Source organism: Pleurodeles waltl, chromosome 3_1 (genome assembly GCF_031143425.1).
Source record: "Pleurodeles waltl isolate 20211129_DDA chromosome 3_1, aPleWal1.hap1.20221129, whole genome shotgun sequence".
NCBI classification, from domain to species: domain Eukaryota; kingdom Metazoa; phylum Chordata; class Amphibia; order Caudata; family Salamandridae; genus Pleurodeles; species Pleurodeles waltl.
The window spans coordinates 1924103949-1924129237 of NC_090440.1; the positions used below are offsets into that span (position 1 = coordinate 1924103949).

Genomic DNA, 25289 nt, shown 5'->3' on the forward strand with positions numbered 1-25289 from the left:
CCATCGTTGTAATTGGCCCCCTCCCAACTATATCCCTGTGGCCCATTCATCCCCATGCATGACTGTTCTATGTACTCTGCCCCCTTCCCTCATCCACCCAGCCCTCTCCACCCAGGCCTAGCCCATCCAACGTGCTCCCTGTGTACTAACCTGTTGGTCTGAAGGACCGTAGAGTAGCGTGTACTGGGGGAGGACCCCATCCACAAGTTTCTCCAACTCCTGTGCAGTGAAGGCAGGGGCCCTTTCCCCAGACGCAGCAGCCATCGTTGCTTCCAGACCGAGGTCACAGCAGCACTAGCAGTGTAGGTCCTCTCCTGTCGAAGGTCAGATATCTAGTGATTGAACAGATAGAAAATGGAGGTGACGTCCGCGACGGTGACGTCCGCGGCGGTGCGCATCATCACCGCCAGCGCACCTGTTCATTGGCTCCTGGGACCCATAGGGTCCAATGTTAACCAATGCAGCATTGCGCCGCGCTCTACGACCGCCTACTGCGACGGTGTCCAACGCCAGCGCAGTTACCCCACAATTCCATTGTCCCACTTTAGAGGTCAGGCAGCCGCCATTTCAGGGGCCCACATGGCTTCAATTACTACTGCGTCACACATATCGAGGCCTACACTCAAAACATTTCCCGGATGGGTTAATTGTCTGTTGTAGTCTTGTGTGTAACTGTGGGTACATACCTGGAGGAATGGTGACAGTTTCTTCGCTGTTGTCCTTCTTAGGCACCGTCAGTTGGGACATATTGGAAGATGGCGGAATCATCCGGTGTACCGACCGCTGGTGGACCTGTTGACAATGGAAGAGCGACATGTCATTGTGACCTACCGGTTTGACCGTGCCACAATCCAGGAACTATGTACCCAGTTGGAGCCAGACCTGATGTCACCAATCCGCCATCCGACTGGAATCCCCCCTCTAGTGCAGGTGCTGTCAGTACTCCATTTCCTTGCAAGTGGGTCATTTCAGACAACAGTGGCCATGGCATCAGGGATGTCCCAGCCTATGTTTTCCAACGTGTTGTCCAGAGTGTTGTTTGCCCTGCTGAAACACGTAAGGAGATACATCATTTTCCCTGAGGTAGCGGATTTGCCTACAGTTAAAGGTGACTTCTATGCCCTTGGACATATCCCCAACGTCATAGGTGCCATTGATGGGACCCATGTAGCTCTGGTCCCCCCGCAGGAATGAACAGGTGTACAGGAACAGGAAGAATCATCATTCGATGAATGTCCAGATGGTCTGTTTGGCAGACCAGTACATCTCCCAGGTTAATGCTATGTTCCCTGGCTCAGTGCATGACGCCTACATCCTGCGGAATAGCAGCATCCCTGATATGATGGGTGAACTCCAGAGGCACTGTGTATGGCTATTGGGGGACTATGGTTACCCCAACCTGTCCTGGCTACTGAACCCAGTGAGGAATCCCAGGACCAGGGCAGAGGAACGCTACAATGAGGCCCATGGGCGGACTAGGAGGGTGATCGAACGCACCTTCGGCCTCCTGAAGGCCAGGTTCAGGTGCCTCCATATGATAGGTGGGTCCCTATTCTACTCACCGAAGAAGGTGTGCAACATCATCATCGCCTGCTCCATGCTCCATAACTTGGCATTGCGACGCCAGGTGCCTTTTCTGCAGGAGGATGATCCAGATGACGGTGTTGTTGCAGCGGGTGAGCCTGTGGAGCCTGTGGACAGTGATGAGGATGAAGCTGATGAAGAAGAAAACGACAACAGGGAGTCAGTCATACAGCAATATTTTCAGTGAGACACAGGTGAGTACAATTTCATGTATCACATAATATTAACTTTCACACGTCTACCTCTATCCTCTACCTACATTTCACTCCCTATTTGTTAACTGAGTTGTCCCCTTCCATTTCAGTTTCACTATTGTGGTAACCTACGTGTCAACAGCTTGCACCCTTGAAAGGCTTGTGATGTGTGACATTGGTATGTTGGCCTTCCAATGGGTAACCTTTTTTAACACTGTAATTGACAATACAAAGTTCACAATCATTGACTGACTCCAATATTATTGAGGTTTCAAGGGTGTTTATTGAAGTGCATAGAAATGTAGGGGGGTTGTGAAATGGGGATAGGTCATGGTGGAAGAATGTCCATGGCAGAGTCCAGTCTATTAGTCTCACTGGTACATTGCACATCTGGGCATTGAAAGTGGAGCTGGGGCTGTTCCAATGTGAACAGGGTAACAAAGTGGGACAGTGGGGGGACAATCAGGGTAGTCTTATTTCCTGGCGGGGGTCTTGCAATCTTGCTCTGTCCTGTTCCTGGATCTCAGGGACCACTTTCATGGTGGTTCTCCATCTGCAAGGGGTGGGGTGCTGGTGTGTTGGTCCTGTGGCGGGGCTTCCTGTCCACTAGCGCCGGCGGAGGTAGTGGGCAGTTCGTCGTCCATGCTAGTGTCAGGGGCCCCTTGGAGTGCCACGGTGTCCCTCAAGGTCTTTTGAATGTTCGTCAGCACCCCTACGATGGTGCCCAGGGCGGAGCCTATGGTTCTGAGCTCCTCCCTGAACCCCAAATATTGTTCCTCCTGCAGACGCAGGGTCTCCTGCAACTTGTCCAGGACCGTGGCCATCGTCTCCTGGGAGTGGTGGTATGCTCCCATGATGGAGGAGAGGGCCTCGTTGAGAGTTGGTTCCCTTGGCCTGTCCGCCCCCTGTCGCACAGCAGCCCTCCCAGTTCCCCTGTGTTCCTGTGCCTCCGTCCCCTGGACCGTGTGCCCACTACCACTGCCCCCAGGTCCCTGTTGTTGTTGGGGTGGTGGGTTAGCCTGGGTGCCCTGTAGTGGTGGACACACCGCTGATTGACCTATCCTGGGTAGGGAGGTATGGGCCCGCTGGGTGGGTGCTGTGCTGGTGTTACCAGAGGGTGGAATTTAGGTGTTGGGCTGTGGCTGGGCAAGTGGAACCGACTGTGCTGAGGCCCACGATGGTCCGGGCTGGTCATCAGGATCCAGTAGGGCAGAGCTGCTGTCGTCACTGTGAACCTCTTCTGGGGGTGGAGTGGTGTTGTCTGGACCCGATGGTGTGGTGACGTTCCTTCGGGTTCCTGCAGGGGTATAAGTACATGATTTTTGCATGTGTGTGTTTCATGGTGTGCAATGTTTGGGTGTGCGTGTACCCCAGTGCAAGCATTCCTGTGTGGGAGCTTGTGTGCTGATGGTTGGGGGGTGTTGTGGGTCTGTGCAGTGGGCATGCTTTAGTGATGGGTATCCATGCTTAGTTAGGTCATGCAGGTTTTGGGGTTGGGATGGGTGGTTGGTGTCGTGGGTAGATAGGTGAGGATTTGGAGTGATAGGGGAGGGTGTGAGGGTGGGGGGGTGTGATAGCATGCAGGTATGGTGGGGGATATGATAGTTGAAATTTGACTTACCAGTGTCCGTCCCTCCAACGACTCCTGCGAGGCCCTCAGGATGCAAGATGGACAAGACTTGCTCCTCCCATGTTGTTAGTTGTGGGGGAGGAGGTGGTGGTCCGCCGCCAGTCCGCTATACCGCGATGTGGTGCCTGGATACCGTGGAACGCACCTTCCCCCGTAGGTAGTTCCATCTCTTTCTGATGTCCTCCCTATTTCTTGGGTGCTGTCCCACAGCGTTGACCCTGTCGACTATTCTTTGCCATAGCTCCATCTTCCTGGCTATGGATGTGTACTGTACCTGTGAGCTGTGGCTCTACCCTGATGATTTCCTCCACCATGACCCTGAGCTCCTCCTCAGCAAAGCGGGGGTGTCTTTGGCATGACATGGGGTGGTGTGTGTGATGTGTGAGGTGGTGTATGTGTTGATGAGTGTGGTGAGTGTAGTGGTGTGTGGTGTTTTGTGCGTGATGGTGTAGTGTGCCTCTGTGTGATGGTATTCTCTATTCTGTGCTGTCTCTCTGTGGCCTTCGTCTCTAATTTTTGGTCGTAGGGGTTTGTGTGTGAAGTGGGTGTGTGTTTTATATTGTATTGGGTGTGTGGGAGTGTTGTTTGTATGTGTATCAGGTGTGTGCATTTTGAATTGTCCAATGTGGCGGTGTTTTGGAGATGTGTGTGTATTTTGAGCGCGGCGGTGTGTACCGCCAATGGAATACCGCGGTTGAAAGACCGCCACGTGGATTCGTGGGTCGTAATAGCATGGGCGTGTTTCTGTTGGCGTGGAGGTGGAGGATGTGTTTCCGCCAGTTTCTCGCTGACCTTTGGTGTGGCGGTATTATGTGGGAGTCTGAATTTCAGCGGATTCCGTGCTGTGGGTCATAATAGCTGTGGCGGTCTCCCGCCGCCGCCGCGGTGTATTAGCGGTCTTCTGCACGGCGGTAAGCGGCTTTTACCACCAATGTTGTAATGACCATCCTAGTCTCTTCATAAGCAGTTGAAAACTTAGCTATTCGCAGAATCTTTATAATATACGTGCTCTGTAATAATTTTCGGGCTGTGGTAAATGTAGTAAGCTGGTAACGCTCAGACACCCTAGGGCATTCACGTGCTTTATAAATTCAAACTCAAGGTTTGTCCAAGTCTGAAGCACTATCACTTATATTGGTGCTTGAAACGCCACTGATACTGGAGCCTTCTTCTCTAATGTCCTTACTTCTTGGGAAATATCCACGTGTAGTATCACCAAACGTCTTCGCATACATATACACTCTTATCCTGTTGCTCTTCTTAAAATTTGTCCATAACTTTGTCTAGAATCTCATAGTTTTTTATTGTGTTCTAGACACAATTCATCCCCTCAATGTCCTTCTTAATCTCCTCAATTTCCTTTAGCAAAACACTTCTTTCGTCATCTGAAAATTCTATGACCATATTCATTAGCTCCTGGGAAGTCTGATTAAGCTTATTCTCCCACCTCTCAGCCTTTACCTTGTCAAGATCTTCAACTGCTCCACTGGAAAATATTTAACCTGAGCCCCCTTGGTTTCTTATCCACCTCTAATTATTTCCTTATTGCCATGGAGTACCACCATTTAGCAAGTTCCTTTTTAGAAACACGTTCCAATCTAATAAACAGACCTCTTAAACTTTTGGGTTTATTTGTTGAGCTCTGACCACTTGTTGTTCCATCTGAAAATAGTTTACTGCCCAGAGCTTCTCTTTTGTCATAATGTGTAGATATTTTTTAGAAATATCCAGTTCCCAAATCAGGGTATTCTGAGGTGGCACAATCAGCTCGGGTATCCTATGTTCAAATGGTAACCATGGGGCAATATTTGTATGAGAGCGGGCGTGAGGATTTCTGCAATCATTGACAATGATATAATGTGTGCGTATACATTTAAGATTATTTGTTCATGCATCTTCTGATGTTGTTTTAGGTCGTAAGATACTACCCCTTACAATAGGTAGAATATGTTTAAGTGTGACTGAATAGAGATGGATAGGTAACAAGAAATGTATGTATATATTTAGGAGAAATACATGTTTATTTTCAATATCTTATTCAGTTTCTATATGTGTTGTGCAGCCCTGAAGAAGAGACTGTGTTTCAAAACACTTGTTGGATGTTGGTTTTCTACATATATATGTGAGCTCTGATGGTATACAATTTTCAGATGTTCTTTGCTGCATATATGCGGGATTGGATGTTCAACCAAACTTCAAGGAATATACAACAATAAAGAAAACTGGCATTGACATATGGACTAAAGCATAAGGACTGTTATCAGTTTTTCTCAGATAAACCAGTGTGTGTGTGTGTGTGTGTGTGTATATATATATATATATATACATATATACACATGTATGTGTGTATATATATATATATATATATATATATATATATATATATATATATATATATATATATATATATATGAGAAATCCAGGTACCACCGTCTCTGGTACCTGGAAAAACGCAAGCCATAGGCTTGCAGTTCGTGATAAGAAAGTTTGATAGCTATTAAACTTTCTTCTCACAAACTGCAAGCCTATATGGAGTGCGTTTTTTCCAGGTACCGGAGATGGTGGTACCTGGATTTCTCTTATTTATTTATAGAGCAGTGGCCAGCTTCCGCTCCATGCACCGACCCGATAGTGTGGAAGCAGCCGGGAAATACCAGCAAATGTTAATATTATAATATATATATATATATATATATATATATATATATATATCCTCCAACACTCCTCCAAATCACAGGAGACCCAGGACACCTCCAAGGTGCAAATCAATTTATTTCAGCACACAAATCCAACGCGTTTCGGCAACAGCCTTACTCATGATCCATGAGTAAGGCTGTTGCCGAAACGCGTTGGATTTGTGTGCTGAAATAAATTGATTTGCACCTTGGAGGTGTCCTGGGTCTCCTGTGATTTGGAGGAGTGTTGGAGGATTTATTAGGGCCTCTCGGAGCCCACCCAGGACCGCTGTGTGGTGTTCCTGCAGTCCGAGTGTTTTATGTGAATTATATATATATATATATATATATATATATATATATATATATATATATATATATATATACATACATAGACCACATCTGGTTGAAGCAGGCTCTTTCATGAGATCTCTTTTTAGCAGTCATTCTGCTCAGTAGAGTTGAGTCATACTTGATGCACCTCATCTTATTGCACAAAGTAAAACTATTTTTTTTGTTTTTTTCTCTATTCCATATGCTATCCGCTATCATCATTCAATCCTCCAGAGATCGAATCGCTCGCATTGGCCTGGGAGTGATCCTGAATATCTCCAAAGAACGGGAGGACTTGAAGCTGGCACGTAGTGTATCCGGTATCCTGGAACACATGTTCAAACACACTGAGGAAACCTGCCACCAGCTCATCTCCGATGGAGGTCTAGACGCTATCCTTTATTGGTGTCGCTTAACTGATGCTGTGGTGTTGCGACATTGTGCCATGGCCCTGGCAAACTGTGCCATGTATAGTGGACCTGCCAACCAACGGCTTATGATTGAGAAAAAGACAGCTGAGTGGCTCTTTCCCCTAGTGTTCTCCAAAGAGGATGAGCAGATCCGCTTCCACGCTTGCCTGGCCATAACTGTGTTGTCCACTAATAAGGAGATCGAGAAAGAGGTGGAGCGGGCAGGCACCCTGGAGTTAGTGGAACCTTTCATTGCTTCACTGGACCCTCAGGAGTTTGCCCATAAGTTGTTAGACAGCAGTGATAATATGCAGGGCCGGGCGGCTGGTGATCTACAGCGCCTTGTGCCCCTTCTGGACAGTTCACGCCTGGAAGCCCAGTGCATCGCTGTTTTCTATCTGTGTGTAGAAGCCACCATTAAATCCATGCAAAAGAAAACCAAGGTAAGACCATGCAACAGCATCTCGGTGAACTTGGCATCCCTGGATTCCATCGATGTAGATATTGAAAGTGTAAAGCGTTTAAAATATGGTAATGTTGTTTTTGTAGTCCTACTTTCCCTATATTTGTGATAATTAACATCTCAATTGACATATCTGGGTATGTGGCGATAACCTTCATAGCAGTGGTCTCATTTCCTTATTGGGTATGTAATATGTACTTAAGGGAAATAAATCACTTTTACTTAAGAATATTCATGATGTCTCCCTCTAATCAGTGGCGTACAGGAAACTGTTCCTGTGAGTCTCACAGTGGTGGTAATATCACAAGGATACATATGACTGGCTGCCATACTTTATAGGTGCACCTGTTGCAGCAAGGCAAACAAGAGTATGCATGGACCTCAGCTCTCCGGAATGCCACATTGCTCTGTCATTCGGATAAGCAATGACAAGTGATGCCCCTCACTTTCAAACATACACATACAACAATTTTCCATCTCTCCTCCTTCACATGCAAGGGCACCTTCTCTGTTCATAGTGCGGATTACTCAAAAATGTCCTACATCAACCCTGGTGCTGTAACACAGTAAATGGTGAGCTTCAATAAGTAAACATACACGCAGATGTGATACCAGTCTTACCTAAGGCCCTTAGCGTCCACCTAATAACAGTCAGTGCCTTAAATCCCTTGCTGGAAAGCATAAGACGCGTCAGTGACTAAGAGCCAAAATGTATTAGTACGTGACTCCCCATAAACAGGAAAATAAAATTCCATGCAGTGCCCTGAACCTGGATTAGTACCCTTACAAATGTGACTTGCATGCCACCTGCTTACTGACTGTTGAGGAATCAGTGTGCAAGGTCTGGCCACTCCTCGCTTTCATCCTCCCTGTGCCTCTAAAGAACCCGGTGCTGATACACTGAGCCAATGGGCATGTGTTGCATAGTGTCTTGACCAGGCCTGGTGTCAGCCCCTTCAACCCTTAGGTCCACCAGAGTTTGGTTCATCCTCTTGGAGGGTGGCTACTCCATTTAGAGGCCTATCGATGGGGGTGGTCTCTCCCCCTCACCTAACATGCTGGTCTGGGCAGGGTGAAGGTTTTACATTGGTGACCCGCAAACAGCTTCCTGGGAGCATCTTGTTTTTTACTCAATATTTGGATGTGCAATGAACTTTCTGGAAAACACCACACCTAACATACAGGAACAAGTCTTCGGAACTCACCAGTCAGATCACATCTGTCCCTGTCAATCATCTTGGAGTTTGTCTCTGGCTTGTTTTTTGAAGCAGATATATTGTTCTGCTTCCTTCTGGTCTTCCCAAACTATGGGTCCCCTCCACCTCATGCAATCACTCAGCACTCTGTAGTCACACCTGCAAACACAACGTAGGAAAGGTAGACCTACAGTTTCACATGCTTTGTCACCAATTATTGACATACAGTTTGTTCACAGCCCTGTTGCACTTATTTAGACACATTTGTGTTTACATTCTTAGTTTAACCTTGCTGCTGCAATCAGATACTTTTTAAGGCGTAGACAAAGTGGGCTATGGCCCAGGGCCCCAGCCTTTCAGGGGGCCCTATGATTGAGCCAGCTTTGTTCTGCAGAGAGTCTTGCCCAAATGACCCTGATTAATTCTTAAACGGATTGTTTTAAATACCGTTTCTTTTAAGTTGTTCTTAATGTGGGTTATGTGTGAGTGTAGTGTAGACATTTTGCAGAGAAATGTTGTGTTTATGTTTCATGCAACTTCCATAAAACTTTTCTTTTAGATCAAACTAGGACCTCACAAGTGAGAAAAGGGAGGGTGTCACAGAGAATATTTGAAGTAATATTAGTGAGATGCTGCTGTGTTACAATATTGAAAACACGTCAGTATCCCTGAATATGAAGTGGAAACGCATGTAGAACTTGGAGAGTGTGCCTGTGTACTGTCAGTGGGGTGGCCAAAGAGGGCATGAAAGAGCTGAAACTGGTCAGAAGCTAAAGGTGACCGCTTACGCTGCCAATCCCCTCACCCCTTCGATACTCCATAGTCCGAAACCTACTGCAACCATTTTATCCCATAGTATTGTATACAATTATGCGTACGCATGGCTTTTGTTGCTTTTGTTGTTTTTGCTTTTTCTCGTGGTTGACAACCTTAATGTTATATAAACTATACATTTGTACATTGATATGCTCTTTAAACAAATAAGGAAAACTCCACTATAATATTTTCCGGAAAATTTGTAATTTATCATCACCCGCAGCAATGTTAGTTGGAACAACGGAAAAATATGTTGTACTGTATTACTCTAAATCAAAATTTGTGAAAAATTAATAAACAAACGTAAAAAAAAAAATGAAAGAGCTGAAACTGGATCATAAATGTAGGTTCAAGGAGAACTCACAGCTTGTTTGAACCAATTTCTAAATGTGCTGCCACTTGACTGTTTTGATTGTTAAATCACAATCAGCCAGTGCTCATTGTTACACTTACTTCAGCTTTGCACCATACCCTCTTTATTGAGCTATAACATCCTCTCCTCAAGCTTTGAACTTGTCAGTCTCGTTTGGTGTTGCACCTACACATGTTTTTCCTATTTGTGAAGTTGCTTGCATTCATTACAGCAGTTTGAATTTACAAAAAATGTAAACAGACAAATGCTTTAACAGGGATCCTGCATAGAACGACAATGCTGGCAGCAGTTTCTTTGTTTTCTACAGCTGTCTTCTACTTGGTGCTTATCTGCAATGCCATCACCATGGGACTGGCATGGTCTGAATCCTTGTGTCAGTTGTTCACAATGCCTTGAACAGAACTCTAACAGTGGGCCCTGGCGTCACTTACCTGCAGTGGCTTGTGTCCTCCCTGAAGCAGAGACGCAAGCTTGTTTAGATTAATTCCTACAGATCAAACCCCCTCCACATGCTGTTATATTCCCTGAGACTCCATCCTCTATTTGGTGATCTTCAACCTATATTTCGGGGCCTCTTGGAATCTTCTGGCCGACGAGTGAAATTAATATTCCTTCAGTATGCAGGTGACACACAGGTCTCCTACCGAACAAACTGCCTTACTTCAACTCAAGCATGGATGTTAGAGTGTATAAGACACTAACTCCACTTATTGGCATTTGTGGTTAATACCAGTACCATCAAGCAACAGCAAGCTGATATTGGCTCTCAGCACCGAATACAGTTTCACTCCACAACTTGCCAGTGGTGTTACATCCTTGGGTTCATACATAGGCACCAACCTCAGATTCAGGTTTCAAAAGAAGAAAAACACCTTGAACCAACCATCTTATCTCCATACAGGGAAGACCTTTCTAGTGGCATCAGACTTCAAACTGCTGTCCAAGCAAGGTTCTGTCCATCTTGATGTAGAAAGCATGTCAATTTCAATGATCCTGAAACACACTTGACTCCTTTGGTGAAGGACTATCATGCTGCCGCTTATTTTAACAAAGTGCTTCAGAAATATGACAGAGCCACACCTAATGTACAGAGAACTCCACTGGCTCCCTGTGCCCAGCTGCATCACACTGAAGACCAGCTTCATTGTCTGCAGTGTGACCTATTCCAGCACCCCACTGTACCTGGCAGCTATGTATAAGATCTTTGGAGGTTCTGGCAACACAAAGCCGCACCATCACCAGGCTTGACATTTTTTATTTTTTATTTTTTTATTTAAAGAGTTTTGTAAAGCACTAACATGGCACAAGGCTATCACAGCGCTGTACAAGGCAACACATTAGACAGTATAAAAATAATAAGAACAATGCAATTGTAAGATAAATTAAAGCTAATAACAACATAAAATGTGGCAGAAACTGTAGCTACTGATAGAACGGTGAGTTTAACACAGGAAAAGTCGGTGCAGGAGCAAAGGCAGACCATCAAGAAATTGACAAACTGACCATCAATAGTAGACTCAAGTAGCTCGCCAAGCATACTCCTGTCGTACTGACTACCAGACGGAAGTATGTATAAGAATGAATAGTAACTCACTGTAGTTTCCTAAGGAGTACAGAGATACCAGGGCCACCGGCAGCTAAGGATGACCTCGTAGCTAACAGAGGGTCATTGTGGGAAGAACCTGTGCATCACAACTGCTTTATCCTTCCTTTTGATTGCAACAGCAGATTTGTTAGTGCGAATATAGGGTGGAAATGAGTTCCAGATTCTGTAGGCTGACAAGGTGCTGGGAAAGTGCAAGTCAGGGAAGAGGAAATCTCAGGCTTTCTCCTGCTATGTGCCAGTGGTCTGGTGTTCTAGTCCAGTTCAGATCCGTCAGGCCCCCATCCCTTCTCTTTAAAAGCAGCAGAAGACCTATCTCTTCGAACAATGTTCATTGCATTAAGTCTGATTACTGGACATCTCCTGAAGAGGTTCCTCTTTGTAAACTCCTCCAACTTCTACTTTGAATACCCTTTAACCTGTTGTCTTCTGGACCCCCGCTTTTGTGCCCTAATCCTCTGTTGTGAACACCTACCTTCCTATATTGTTCCACCGCTTTGCAGCTAAAGTTTACTATTTAAGTCATCTACTTACATACTCCTGCTACTTCCACCTCTAACAATCAACTTTGCGAGGACTCCTCCCTTTGCATATCACAAGTGCATTCATATCACATGTCAACATGACACATGCTGGCACTAAAATATGTCTGTTGCACGCCACACAAGCTTATGCCCCTGGTGCAGCCTATGACCCAAGCTCTCAGGTGCTGTCATTAATCACGTACATTTCTATCCACTGGGATCTCTGCCTCTGCTCCTAGTGCAGCCATTGACTATGGCATTGTTACTATTTCTTCGTCTCACCAGTTGCCAGTTCATTTCCCATGTATCAGCACTGACCCTTTTTCTCCAGTGTGTCTGTTAGTTTCACTTCTGACACTATATATAGGGGTAGAGCTGCCACTCACGTATAGCTCATAGTTTTTCTGTGCACAACATTGTATTGGTGTATTTATTTATTTATAAACGTGTTTAGTATTGCATAATTTTGTTATTTGCTGCCACTTTTCCGTTTGAATGCTTGATCAAGCATTGTTATTGGTTCTCGATCTTTGCACTTTAGCATTTAGTTGGTTCCTGCCCTGCCAGACGTACTTGAAGCTACTGCAGCGACTACTGTCACAATATTGTTTGTACAAAATATGGTTGATACAAATATTGTGTCAAAAATATTGCGTACCCCAATATCGCGCTCCTGTACTCAGGAAAAAAATGTCAGGAAAAAAAATGCTGACACTAATATCGTAAAAATAAATACAATAAAATCGATCTTTTGAAAAAATATAAATAAAGTTACAAATAGTAAATGTTAAATATTTTACTATACACATTTAATCTAATGTAAATCAAATATATTCCACTAGCATTTAATACTACATATAAATATCGACTTCTTTAAACTAACAAATCCATAAGAATGTGTTTGTATTTATATAAATATATATATAGTGTAACATATTTTTTTAACTAATATGAAAAACGATATATATTCATATAATAAATATATTCTAATGTAAAATGATTTTTAAATTAATTATTTTACACTATATATATATATATATATATTTGTATATATATATATATATATATATATACACACATATATAATACATACACAATAAAACCATTAAAACTAAGATATTTACTAAGAACAATATATTAATTAATGTAAACAAGAGAGAAAGTATTAAAAATTGAAAAATCCCCAAAACACATTCACTAGAAATAGGATAAATATTAAAATAAATGTAAAAATAAAAACAAATATTATACATTATAAAAATAAAGCAATTAATAATATAATATCTATTTAAACAACAGTATCAAAACTATTAGAGCCTAAAAATATTAAATATACTATTCCCACTCTCGTTTATACAATAGTAGGGATTATGTTGAGTTTAGGAGGTGTTAGATGTACTATTTCTACTCCATCACTGCTACATTAGGGAAAGTGCTGGACTTCATCAGAGTTAGATTTACCATTCTCACTCCAGTGTAAACAACAGCATGGAAAATGTTGGACTTCAGAAGGGTTAAAGTACAATTTACTTACGTTTGGTAACGATATATCTGGTAGAGACATATCTAGTTGCAGATTCCTTACCTTTTGAATTCCCACAGGCGTCAGACTGGATCTGGAGACTTTTTCTTCAAGCAGTACCGCTGCACGCCGTCAGGTGGCATCGGTCGACTCCGTGGGTATCAGTGGCGTCATGTTTGCCGTGATGACGTCGCGGTCATATATAGACGCCACCCCGGCGCGCTGATGTCAGTTTCTTTTCACGACTTTCCACGCCAGAAGCGTGGAGCAATGAAGAACACTGATAGTGGTGCACCAAAGGTAGGGCCCTTTAAGGAAAGTTCCTGCCCCTAGAAATCAGTTTGCAGAGCGGGAAGGATGGTTGGGTCTGTAAAGAATCTGCAACTAGAATATGTTTCTACCAGCTATATTGTTACCGAAGATAAGCAACTTGTACATTTGATACAGGCTTCTAGTTGCAGATTCCTTATCTTTTGAATAGATACCCCAGCAAAACCATCCCCGGAGGTGGGCTGCAAACCAAGATAACACCAGGAAGTCCTGTAGGACCGAATGACCAAAGTAGCCGTCCCTACAAACCAAACTGTCCAGGCAGTGGTGCTTGGTGAACGTGTGCAGAGATGCCCACGTGGCTGCCTCACAGATATCCAGGACTGGAATGCATTGTGCTAACACTGTGGTAGCTGCAGTCGCTCTAGTTGAGGGAGCTCGCAAACCCTCAGGGGGTTGCTTCTTCGCCATAGCGTAGCACATTTTGATGCATAGAAGGACCCATTGTGAAATAATTTTCTTTTGCACTGCCTTCCCTTTCTTCACCCCCACATATCCCACAAAGAATTGATCGTCCTCCTGGAAGTCTTTAGTACGATCAAGGTAGAACGCCAACGCTCTTTTTGGGACCAGGCGGTGGAGTCTTTCCTCCTCATGTGAGGGATGTAAGGGTGGGTAAAAAGTAGGCAAGGTGATTGATGGGGTGTTGGTTGAGGAACTTCGGGTCTGTCGGTGAAGGCCGATGGCGGCGGGCAATCGTCCTATTCAAAGGAGCCCCTGTGCTGGGTCTGGACCAAGTACCCAAAAGGACGTCCGTCAGTGCATCATTAAAGGGTAGAAAGGGTTCTGATGTGGAAGACCCCGGCTGAAGCACGTCGGTTAGGATATTAGGCCTACCCTCCCCAGAAGTTGGCTCAAGGTTCAACATCTCAGCTGCCCTTCTCACCACCATGTGGTGCCCTCCTCCATAGCCACGGTGGGGGGAGAGAGCATACCAGTATCAGGGGAGGTGTCTAGACCACTGGCATCACCCAAATCCTGCACCAAGTCCATTTGGGTGCCAAGCTGGTATTCTAAAAGGTCCAGCGGTCCCTCTAAACTCTCCCCGTATCCATGCCCATAAGTATAAGGGTCTGGATCAACCATGGGCCCAGGAGAGCCCATAGAGAATGGAATCGGCGCCGAGTGACGTCCTTCCAGCTCTTGGTCATCAGGTACGAGGATAGGATCGACGTCGATTGTGGGCCCATCCGACGTCAGGAGCATTGACGTCTGACCCGACGTTGATTGTGGGCACGACCGGCATTGAGGCGGATCCGAGATTGGATCTGGAGGAGCCCTCCGGAGCCGTGGCTGAAGCCAACAACTTTGAACCCGAGTGGATCTTCACCAAAGGTGGGTTGGTGTGCCCAAAAATGAGGCCATTGCCTCATAAAACTCTTTTAGCTGGGCAGGGGTGGCTTCGGCTCACGGGAAGTCAGGGAAACTCAGGGTGGACCCAGATGGAGGCTCTGTGGACGGAGGCCTAGAGCGTCAATGCTCTTCCCTCGCCGCATCTTCCAAGCGACGGGGTGAAGTCAAAGAACGTTTGTCCTTCTTTGATATCTTTTTGTTATGACCCCAATGTACTGATGACTTCGAGGACGAAGAGTGGTTGTGACTCCACAGCCGGTCTCGAGACCTTTCTCTCGAACGAGACCATGGGCGCAGTGGAGTCAAGTGTCGGGCCGCCATTAGCTGTAGGGACCGCTCCCTCAAAGCTTTCAGGTTCATGGCCTGACACTCGGAGCACGACTTCAGGTCGTGATCGCTCTCCAGGCACCAAAGACACACGAGGTGCGGATCACCAACATCATTCTGTGACTGGAGTCGCAGAGCTTAAAACCGGTCTTGCAGAACATCCCTCGACACATCCACGACGTCGTCAAAATCATTCAACAAAAACTTTGTTGTAGTCAAAAAGTGACTGAGGTAGCCCCTCTCCGGATCTGCGCATAGGCTGGCACGGAAAGAAAAGAACTGACGTCAGCCCACCATGGCGGCACCTATATACAACATCATCATGTCGAACACAATGCCACTGACGCCCGCGGAGTTGACAGACACCCACGGAGTCGACCAAATTTATTATTCCAACTCCAAACAGTGCAACAGTAGGGAAAGTGTTGGACTTTGGAGAAGCCCAATATACTAGTCCCACTCCAGTCTGTGCAACAGTCGGGAAAGCATTGTACTTCTGAGTAGTAAACCTTACTATTCTCTCCCCAAACAAGGCAACAGTAGGGGGTGTTGAACTGTGAAGAGGTTAATTTTCATATCCTGATTGCAGTCTAAACAAGAGTAGGGAATGTACATCACTGAGTACCCCGTGAATGTAAAAACAAATATCAAAATCTAAATATAAACACTTAAATTAAAATAAAATATTCACATATACTGTATATATATATATATAAAATATATATTTATGTATTTAAAAAACTGAAAACAATCAATGTACTTAATTATTATTCAATAGAAAATGATCAATTAATAAATAATTGTTATTCAGTTGTTAATGAATTAACTGTATCCCTGCAAACATAGCTGCCTGCACCTAAAGATAACTAAAAATAAACTATTGCATAACTTACATTTTCAAAATAAATATTTAATTGTTAATTATTAATTAATTAACTTCCTACCCTAGACCCCTACAAGCCTAGTACTCTGCAACTAAAATAAAATTAAAATAAATATTGCACAATTTACATATTTAAAGTTCAATTAAATAATGATTTTACAAATAATGAATAATAGCTAATTATTACTTAATTAACTTGCCACCCTATTCCCCTGTAAAACTAGCATCCCACAATTAAAATATACGTAAAATAGTAGTTCATATTTTACATAATTAACAATCAATCAAATAATTAACTACCAATAAATAATTAATTATTAATTTATTTAACTTCCTACCCTACACCCTACAAACCTAGCAGCCTAAAAATTGATTGTTAATTAATTATTACTTAATTACCTTCCTCCATACACCTACAAACCTAACAGCCAGTTAATAACATATAACAACAATAAATATTACATAGTTTTCATAATAAATATCAATCATAAAATTAAATACAATTTATTAACTGATTCTTAATTAATTATTATTCAGTTAACTTCCCACCATGCCCCCTACAAACGAACAACCCGCTACAACACTATCAATTACTATTAAAAAATTTAATGAAAAATTCTAAACTGCTCAAAATTGTAAGCTATGTTTTAAAAACAATTATTAACATTTAAATAAACAATAGCAACACATAACATTAATATACTAAGTGAAACACAATAAAACGATTAACAAACAATATTTTTAACCACTGTATTAGGGAAAACTATATTAAAAAGTTAATAGCATTTAAAACGATATTACCTCAAAAATTTATGTTGTTGTCAGCGATATCAGTGCATCATGATATTTGTGTGCTCCGATATTTAATTTCCAATATTTCTGTCTCCTGATATTTTTAACTCCATATTTTGTTCAAACACAGCAGCAGCTTCTCTTTCCATCTCCATGACTGTTTCATTCTGCATCACGAAGCCTTGTGCCTTCAGTAGAGGATCGCACCTGCTTAATTTCAATATGCATCATGCAGCCTCATGCCCTTCAATAAAGGATCTCACCTGCTTAGATCTGCTTCTCATGAGAGATGGCCACTGGCCTAATATCTTCTTTTGTGTTTTTCAGATGTTTAATGATATTGGTGCCACTCAAAGCCTGAAGAGGATAGTATGTTACTCCACCGATGGCACAGTCTCTGCCCTGGCAAAGAAAGCGCTGCAGCTGATGGGCGAGGAGGTCCCCCGCCAGATTGTGCGAACAGTTCCCAACTGGAAGCCACTGGAAGTGCAGATCTGGCTCCAGCAGATTGGGTTCAGCCAATACTGCGAATCATTCCTTGTACGTATCTGGGTGAAATCACGAGCCCGAAACACAAATAAATGTGCATTTATTTAGACATCTGGTCACAACATGCCATCTATCTAGTACATGTAATATATCCATTACCCGTTCACTTCACAGATGTACTTGTGTGTATCGTGAGTCGTACCCCTATCCTCCCATGGAAGAGCACCTATGCATTTCTGAGCCCTGTTTAATAGTGGCACACCGACTGGAAGCAGTAATGAGAAATAATGATTGTACTAACTGAATGTGCTTGTGTAGCCTTTTGCCATTTTATATCCTGGTTGATCTTTAAGGCATTTACCAGGTGTTCTATATTGCATCAGATTGTGGGCTAATTGTAAGCTTCTGTGTGTTCCTACTATGCAGACAGCAACTGCTAAATAATCTTGCCTTACATGTGATAGTCTGGGACCACCACAAAAGTGGATACCTCGAGATCTCACTTTCCTTATGATAAACCTCAGTTTAGCCCTAAACTCTGATTCCTGCTGAGAAAAAACAACCACCAGACTGAGGGTTGTCATCCTTTTAGGTTTCCAACATCTTTGAGTATGGATTGTTACTTTTGAATAAGAAAGAAGAGTCAACCACCCAGACTTTAGTTAATACATGTTTCCAGGCCCACCAGTTACAAATTATATGGCTTGTTTGTGTTGTGTCAGTCCTGCATTGGGAAATCTCAGTTCAGGTTTGTTCTGCACCCCCAGATATATCTCTTTAACTGTGAGTTGTCTATATCGTGTTGATTATTATGATTTATACAGTGTGTGGGAGGCTGAAGGGTACCCCAGGCAGTACTCCAAAGCTTTGTAGGAAAGAATCAGACATAGCTGGGAAAACTGGGCACTCTTTGCAGGCTGAAGGAGCTGGCAGTTTCCCCATGGGTCCATTACGAGGGTTCCACTGGGTTGACCAGCAGAAATCTCTGAAATCGGAGGTCTCCGCTAGTCAGGCAAGTGGAAACCATGTGGTTGCATTGGCCTTGGCTCCTCATGGAGCCAAGGTCAATGTCACACAGAGGATGCCCCCATCACCCTCGAAATGTAGCAGACAGTGCGTGTTCCGAGGGTGCTGAGCAGGGGGGGCCCTGCACTGCCCACGACATGGTTTGGGCAGTGCAGGAGCCCCCTTGCGGCCCCCTGCACTGTTTTCCTACCAGCCTTTTCATGGTGGAGTCCCCGCCATGAAAAGGCTGGAGGAAACTGGACTCGTCATCAACACGTTGGTGTTGAACTCAGCGTCGCAGTGGCTGACCGTGACTCTGACCGCCGTCAGCCCATTGGGAACCATGTTCCTGGTGGGGGTGGTGGTCACCTGGCATTCCAACTGCTGGGGTTGTAATGTGGTAGTCGGACCGCTTTGAGTGTGGAGGTCTGACCGGCACCGCAGGATTGGCGGTTCTCAGACCGCCAATGTTGTAATTAGGCCCTTACTGTATTGTGTGGACAAAATGGACGTGGATGAGCAGAGATTTCCGGGTACTAGTGGGAGCTGACCTTCTGGCAAAGTGCCCTCTCTGGGTATACCCTAAGGCACCCAGAGCCATATTTGATTACTCTCAGAGCCCCCAAACCAGAGCCACAAGCATAACTGTGCAAATGTGTACACAGCTCCACGGAGGCATAATGAATCCATACTCTGGAAATCACTTTTTCTGGTGGAATACTTTTACGATGCAGCTAAAATACCACCAGGGTGCAATGTGTAGACTGACTCTATTCTTCTTAGGAAACATTCCAGGCCTTCAAAATTGTGATATAGGCCCTCATTACAACCCTGGCGGTCAAAGACTGCCAGGGCTGTTTTGGAGGTTGCACCGGCAACAGGCTGGCGGTGCAAACTTGCGGATTACGACCGCGGCGGAAGCGCCGCGGTCGTACCACCGGGACTGGCGTTTCCCGCCACGTTGGTCCCGGCGGTTGTAATCCGCCAGGGCAGCGCTGCTTGCAGTGCTGCCCAGGCGATTACGAGTCCCCTTCCCGCCAGCCTTTCCATGGCGGTAGGAACTGCCATGGAAAGGATGGCGGAAAGGGGATTCGTGGGGCACAGCAGACAGTGAAAAGTGCAACGGGTGCAACTGCACCCGTCGCACGGCCGCAACACCGCCGGCTCCATTTGGAGCCGGCTCCCATGTTGCGGCCCACATCCCCGCTGGGCGGCAGGGATGTTATAATGGTCACCACGGGAGTGCAGCTGCATTTGCGGCCGCACAGCAGTTACAACTTGGCGGGCGGCAATGTTGTAATGAGGGCCATTGCCTGAGAACTCAAAAGTTCAATGAGTTGGTTATAACAGTGATATATGGTTCCTTTGCTGATATCTTAATACTGCTAGCTGGTTGACAATGTTCACTTGTGTCAATCACATCAGAATCCTGTAACCATCTTTTCTGCTTCAGGGAGTTGCTGCAGTGCAGCTTACGGAAAGGAAGTGATCACACTTACCACATGCTTAAATCCTGAGTATTTTCATTATTTTTAATTCTGCACCCAGGACAAAGGAAAGACAAGCAGTCAACTTTAGAACAGGAACACATATGCAGGGCCTGCCCGGGCACAAAGAATGTTGTTAGTATTATCTTGTATTTAGGTACCTAGTATCTGCAGCCACTGGGATATTTACAATTATTCCAGTGGCAGTTGCCTCTGGGTAGTAATAGTTAGCATCATGTTCCCATAGGAAAAGCATTTTTGGTTTACTAAAAACTATGGCACTATTTGACGAATCTCCAGGAAAGATTCCAAAAAATGAAGTTCATCCACATCAGCTCCTTCCTGGAAAGTTTCGGGGTAATCTGTCAAGAAGGGGCCAAGAAAAAAGGGCTGGCCCCAAAACAAATTTTTCCCATGCAAATTTCATAGGAAAATTAGACACCGAATTGAACTAGATTTAGCAGAAAGCTAGATCTTGGTCCAGAAAGTGTACTGTTTGTGAATTGGTGGAAAGCTGTCCATTTGATAAAATGAGGTTAGAAATTCATGTATATTTCATGCCAAGTGGGGGGGGGTCCACGAATCTAACAGATCAAAAGATATGATTCTACTGGCTGGTACCACATCAACAGAGATGTGGCAGCAGCCATTTTAGGATTCAGGGACTCAGTCCCTGTCCTGCAAAAATGTTCAAAAACATATACGGGGCAGGGTATAGATACTTGGTGGAGGGGCCCCCAGAGGGATCCCAGAGCCAAAAATGTACTTTTTTTTATTGGTGCCACGGATCCCTGGAGTATCCATGGCACCCAGCAAAACAACATGGCCTCCCATGTTTTTTTAATTATAGTCCCCCCCCCACCAGGTGGGCCAGGGCCTCTTGGATAGCCTATTTTATTTTTTATTGGGGAGAGAGCATGCGGTCACCCTCCCTAAGCCAAGCACTGGGCCCTGATGTGAGCAGTGTCCCGGGGACCCCACGTCCCAGCACACTGCCTTTTCCTTCCATGAGAAGGTGGGCATTCCCTTTCTGCACTCCCCCAGGACAGGGAGCAGAACTTTGGTCCCGTCTGTATGGGAGCATAGAAAGATGCTGCTCCCTCCCAGGCAGGAGCAAAGTAACAGCCTGCTCCTACTAGCACCACAATGGGTTCTGGTTGCAGAGCTGAAAGGGGCCTCAGGGGACTTGGAACTCATCCCACACCTTAAACAATTCTGCCAGTTGTGGATGACCCGAGTAGATACGGGGGCACCATCTTCAAAAAATAAATTGCAGGCTCAGGAGCAGGGAGGGGCTGCAGGGGCCTTTGGCTCCTCCACAGGCCCCCAACAATTCTGCCAATTGTGCTTGCCCCGGTGGGCATCGGGGCACTTTAAAAATAAAATTGCCCACTCCTGCCAGCACCCAGTATGAATGCTGGCTGGGGAGCCAACATCGATCCCATGGGCCATGGGGCTACCCCCACAGCCCTCAACTGATAAAAAAAATATGAAAAGAAACTGTAGGTGCCTGGCTCTTTTATTATTCACTACTCAAGCAAGCAGCACCCCATAATGGCCTGTGAGGGCTTTTCAGTCATATTTTTTATGATCCTTGTGCTGCCCTTAGAAGGGTCAGAGGCACCACTAAGTATTTATTTTTAATTTTCTGGAGTGCTGAAGGGAGCACAATATCCTCTCAGTAACATTAAAAATAGTTATTCTACTGGGTCGTTGAATCATGACCCCAGGAAAGCTTACAATATTTTTTTAAATCACTTTGAGCTGGAGCTGTAGACTCTTCCGCTGGACTGCAGGGCATCCTTGTGATTGGTTCTATGGCCTACTTTGCGGCCCGAAAAAACGACTCAAAGACATGTTTAATGTTTTTAATTAAAAATGCTTTATTGAAAACACTTTGTGGCTGTCACTATTCTTAAACATTGCAATGTGTGAATTTATAAATATGCATTTGATTATAGTTAGTAGTGACATTTTGACAAAGCCAATGAGTCCGCTTTATATATGTTGATCAGTTGACCTCCTGAAAAAGCCAATAGGTCTCCCGCTTTGTATAGTTCAGTGTTTTGGCCCTTTGACAAAGCCATTTGGTCTCCCTCACTTAAATTGACACTGTTCATGACCCGTGGGGTGTCGACCATAGATGGTGGAGGGTGGTGCTCCCGTGCGGAGATAGTGTTGGGTGCAGGGCCTGGCTGCATCCTCACGACTGCAAGACATGCTTGCCCAAAGGCCATGCTCATGCTCCATGCCGCAAATGAAAATGGACATCTTACTTTACATTAAAAAAATTCACTGAAAGTACCAAAGGTTAAAGTGCCATTAAAGTTGGGAATTGTAATAGTATGTTACTTTACATTAAAAAAAAATCTTAAAATCACTAAAAAACAAATGTTAAAGGGACATTATATTTAAGTGAAAATGTCAGTTAAACCATTATATTTTAAATGGCCAAACCCACTGAAATTCAAACGTTATAGTTATCTCAAGTAACTATAACTTGTGCTCTGAAGTAACTATAATTCTCACCTTCCCCATGCACTACTGATTACCTCCCATGTTACATCACTCATGACATTCTATGACATCATTGATAACATCTCTGCAACATCTGAAATTACATCATTGATAACACTGCATGGTGGGGGCGCAAGTTATAGTTACTATAGGGTACAAGTTACATTTACTAGAGAAAACTTTAACTGGTGAATTTCATTGGTTTGTTTACACGGTATGTTTCTGACTATAAAGTCCCTTACACATATACATATATATATATATATACAAATATATATATATATATATATATGTATATATATATATATATATATACACACACACACACACACACACACACATAGTTTTATATATATATATATATTTTTTCCCAAACATGGAAGGCACCGCACTCCATGAACTTCATAATAATTTTTTATTGAGATTTAGAAAATGCAACTGCACAGACATCTTTCAACTTTGCTGTCTTTTTCACCATGCCCTAAGGTAACCATACCTTAAGCCACCACCATACACAGTTTTTTATGAACACTTTTACAAAAAATGTTACAGTGATATTATCAATGATGTTAAAGATGTCATAAGTGCTGTAATATCTGGGATAATTAGCAGTACATTGCGAGGGGAAGAATTATAGTTACCTTAGGGCACAAGTTATAGTTACTTGAAATAACTCTAACTATAACAGCTGAATTTCTATGGTTTTGTAAGGTTAAATATGAGCCTAACTGTAATGTCCCTGTAACCTTTGATTTTAAGTGAATTTCTATGTTTTTGTAAAAGTAATTTAAATTTTTAATTACGATATGTTAATCCAACCACCGCCATGCACATCTGTTGTCAGTGCGCAGCAGTGGTTGACCGCAGGGCCTGGCCTGTGACCAGGACCTGTGGTTAACCTCCTATAACCACCCAACCCCGCACCATGAATGGCCTTCGTCCCCGTGTCCAACTCCCTATAACCACCCAATCTCATGCCATGCACGCCCTTTGGCCATGGGATGCAGGGTCTACGGTCAACCGCATAAAACTACCCAATCCCATGCAGACCTTTGGCTGTGCCCAACCGGGGTTGGCTGCCAAACCCCTTATAACCACCCAAAACCCCATACCAGGCGCGCCTATGGCCATGTGCGGTGGAGATTGATTCAGGGGCTGGCATGTGGCCAAGCCCTGCAGTCAACCCCCTTTAAGCACCAAACCCCATGCACGGCGGAAGGGGTTTGGAGCTTAAATGGGGGAACATTAAAAAATATATTTGGGGGAGCTGCATGGGCCCCCTCCCGGGCCATAGGGACCACCACCTCCCCAGAGCTACCTAACAAAAGTTGTTGAGGGACCACATGAACCCTCTCTTGCGCCAGGGTCTACCCCCTCCATGGGGCAACATGAAATACATATATATGGAGGGCCATGCAGACCCTTCCGGGCCTCGGGCACCACCACCTCCACAGGACTATTTTAAACATTTTTTATAGAAGAGGCCTATGCACCCCGGATCCCAGGGACCATCACCTCCCTGGTGCTCTTTTTAAATTATTTAGGGGTGGGGCGCAAGGACCCCTCCTGGGTCCCGGGGTCCACCACCTTCCTGGGGCAATTTTTCAATTATTTTTAGGGGGTTTGCAAGGACCCCCCTAGCCCCAAAGACCACCATCTCCCCAGGGCTATTTGCAAATTCTTTATGGGGGGGGCACACGGACATCCTGAGCTCAGGGACCACCAACTCCCCAGGGCTACATTTTAAAACAATTAGGGGGGGTTTGTGCATACCTTCTGGGGACCACCAACTCCCTGGGGTATTTTAACATTTTTTAAAGGGGGGTGGTCATGGACCCTCTGGACCATAGGGACTGCCAGCTCCCTGGGACCCAATACTTTTTTTTTTTTAAAGAAAGGGGGCACATGCCCCCTCCCAGGCAGTTTTCAGCCCCAGGGACCCCATTCCTCAGCCATGTTTTAATGGGTGCCCTGTCCCAAACCTAGGGCACCCAGTAAACAGTTATGGGGACTGCAGGTGGAGCCTCAATTTGAAAGCAGGCAATAAAAGGAGAAATGTTTTCATTTCTCCCTTTTTTTCCAACTTTGCATGTGTGCTGCCCTGTGCAGCACGCATACAAAGTAGGAAAAGTTTTAAGGTGTGTCTAAGTATAGTAGTTTCTGCTGGAATGGTACCATTCCAGGTCAAAGCCTAAGCTAGACTCACACTCACACCCTTGTACTATGGCACAAAGGTGTGCCTGTGGTGCATGGCAACTGAAATCAGCGCTGGCAGTAGAGAGATGGGAGGAGAGTGCCATACCTATGTAGATATAGCTCTCTCCTGCTCCCTCCCTGTCACGCAGGGCTGCACAGCACTTTTCATTGCTGCACTGGGTGACAGTTTTGTAAATCTGCCCCATAACTCCTGAATTTCTATGGTTTTGTATCAGTAAAATGTCAGCCTAACTATAATGTCCCTGGAACCTTGTTTTTTTCAGAAAAATAAATAAATAAATATATATATATATATATATATATATATATAGAATGTAATGTATATGTATATATATTTAGTACCTAGTGGTGGTCACCAATAGGTAGTTATAATTAAGACTTGTTTCCATAGATGGAATGATTTTTATCAATGTTTGATGAACCTTCACGAAATTTCAAAAACTTATACTTTGGTCAGTTTGGCTGCTGTGTTGAAAGTTTCGGGTTGATCTGTCAAGCGGGGGCTGAGAAAAATTGGGGGTCTCAAAACACTTTCCCTATTTTAAGTCAATGGGATTTTTCAAAAT

The 25289-nt window shown here is 44.4% G+C and overlaps 1 protein-coding gene across 1 annotated transcript in view; it reads left to right on the plus strand.

Moving 5' to 3' along the window:
• SARM1 (sterile alpha and TIR motif containing 1) overlaps nucleotides 1-25289 on the plus strand; it is a 154807-nt gene that overhangs the window by 65511 nt on the left and 64007 nt on the right. Inside the window, exons 2-3 of the mRNA XM_069226164.1 lie at nucleotides 6651-7269; nucleotides 17336-17548. Of these exons, the coding sequence (XP_069082265.1) occupies nucleotides 6651-7269; nucleotides 17336-17548 (832 nt within the window). The remainder of the gene's footprint in view (nucleotides 1-6650; nucleotides 7270-17335; nucleotides 17549-25289) is intronic.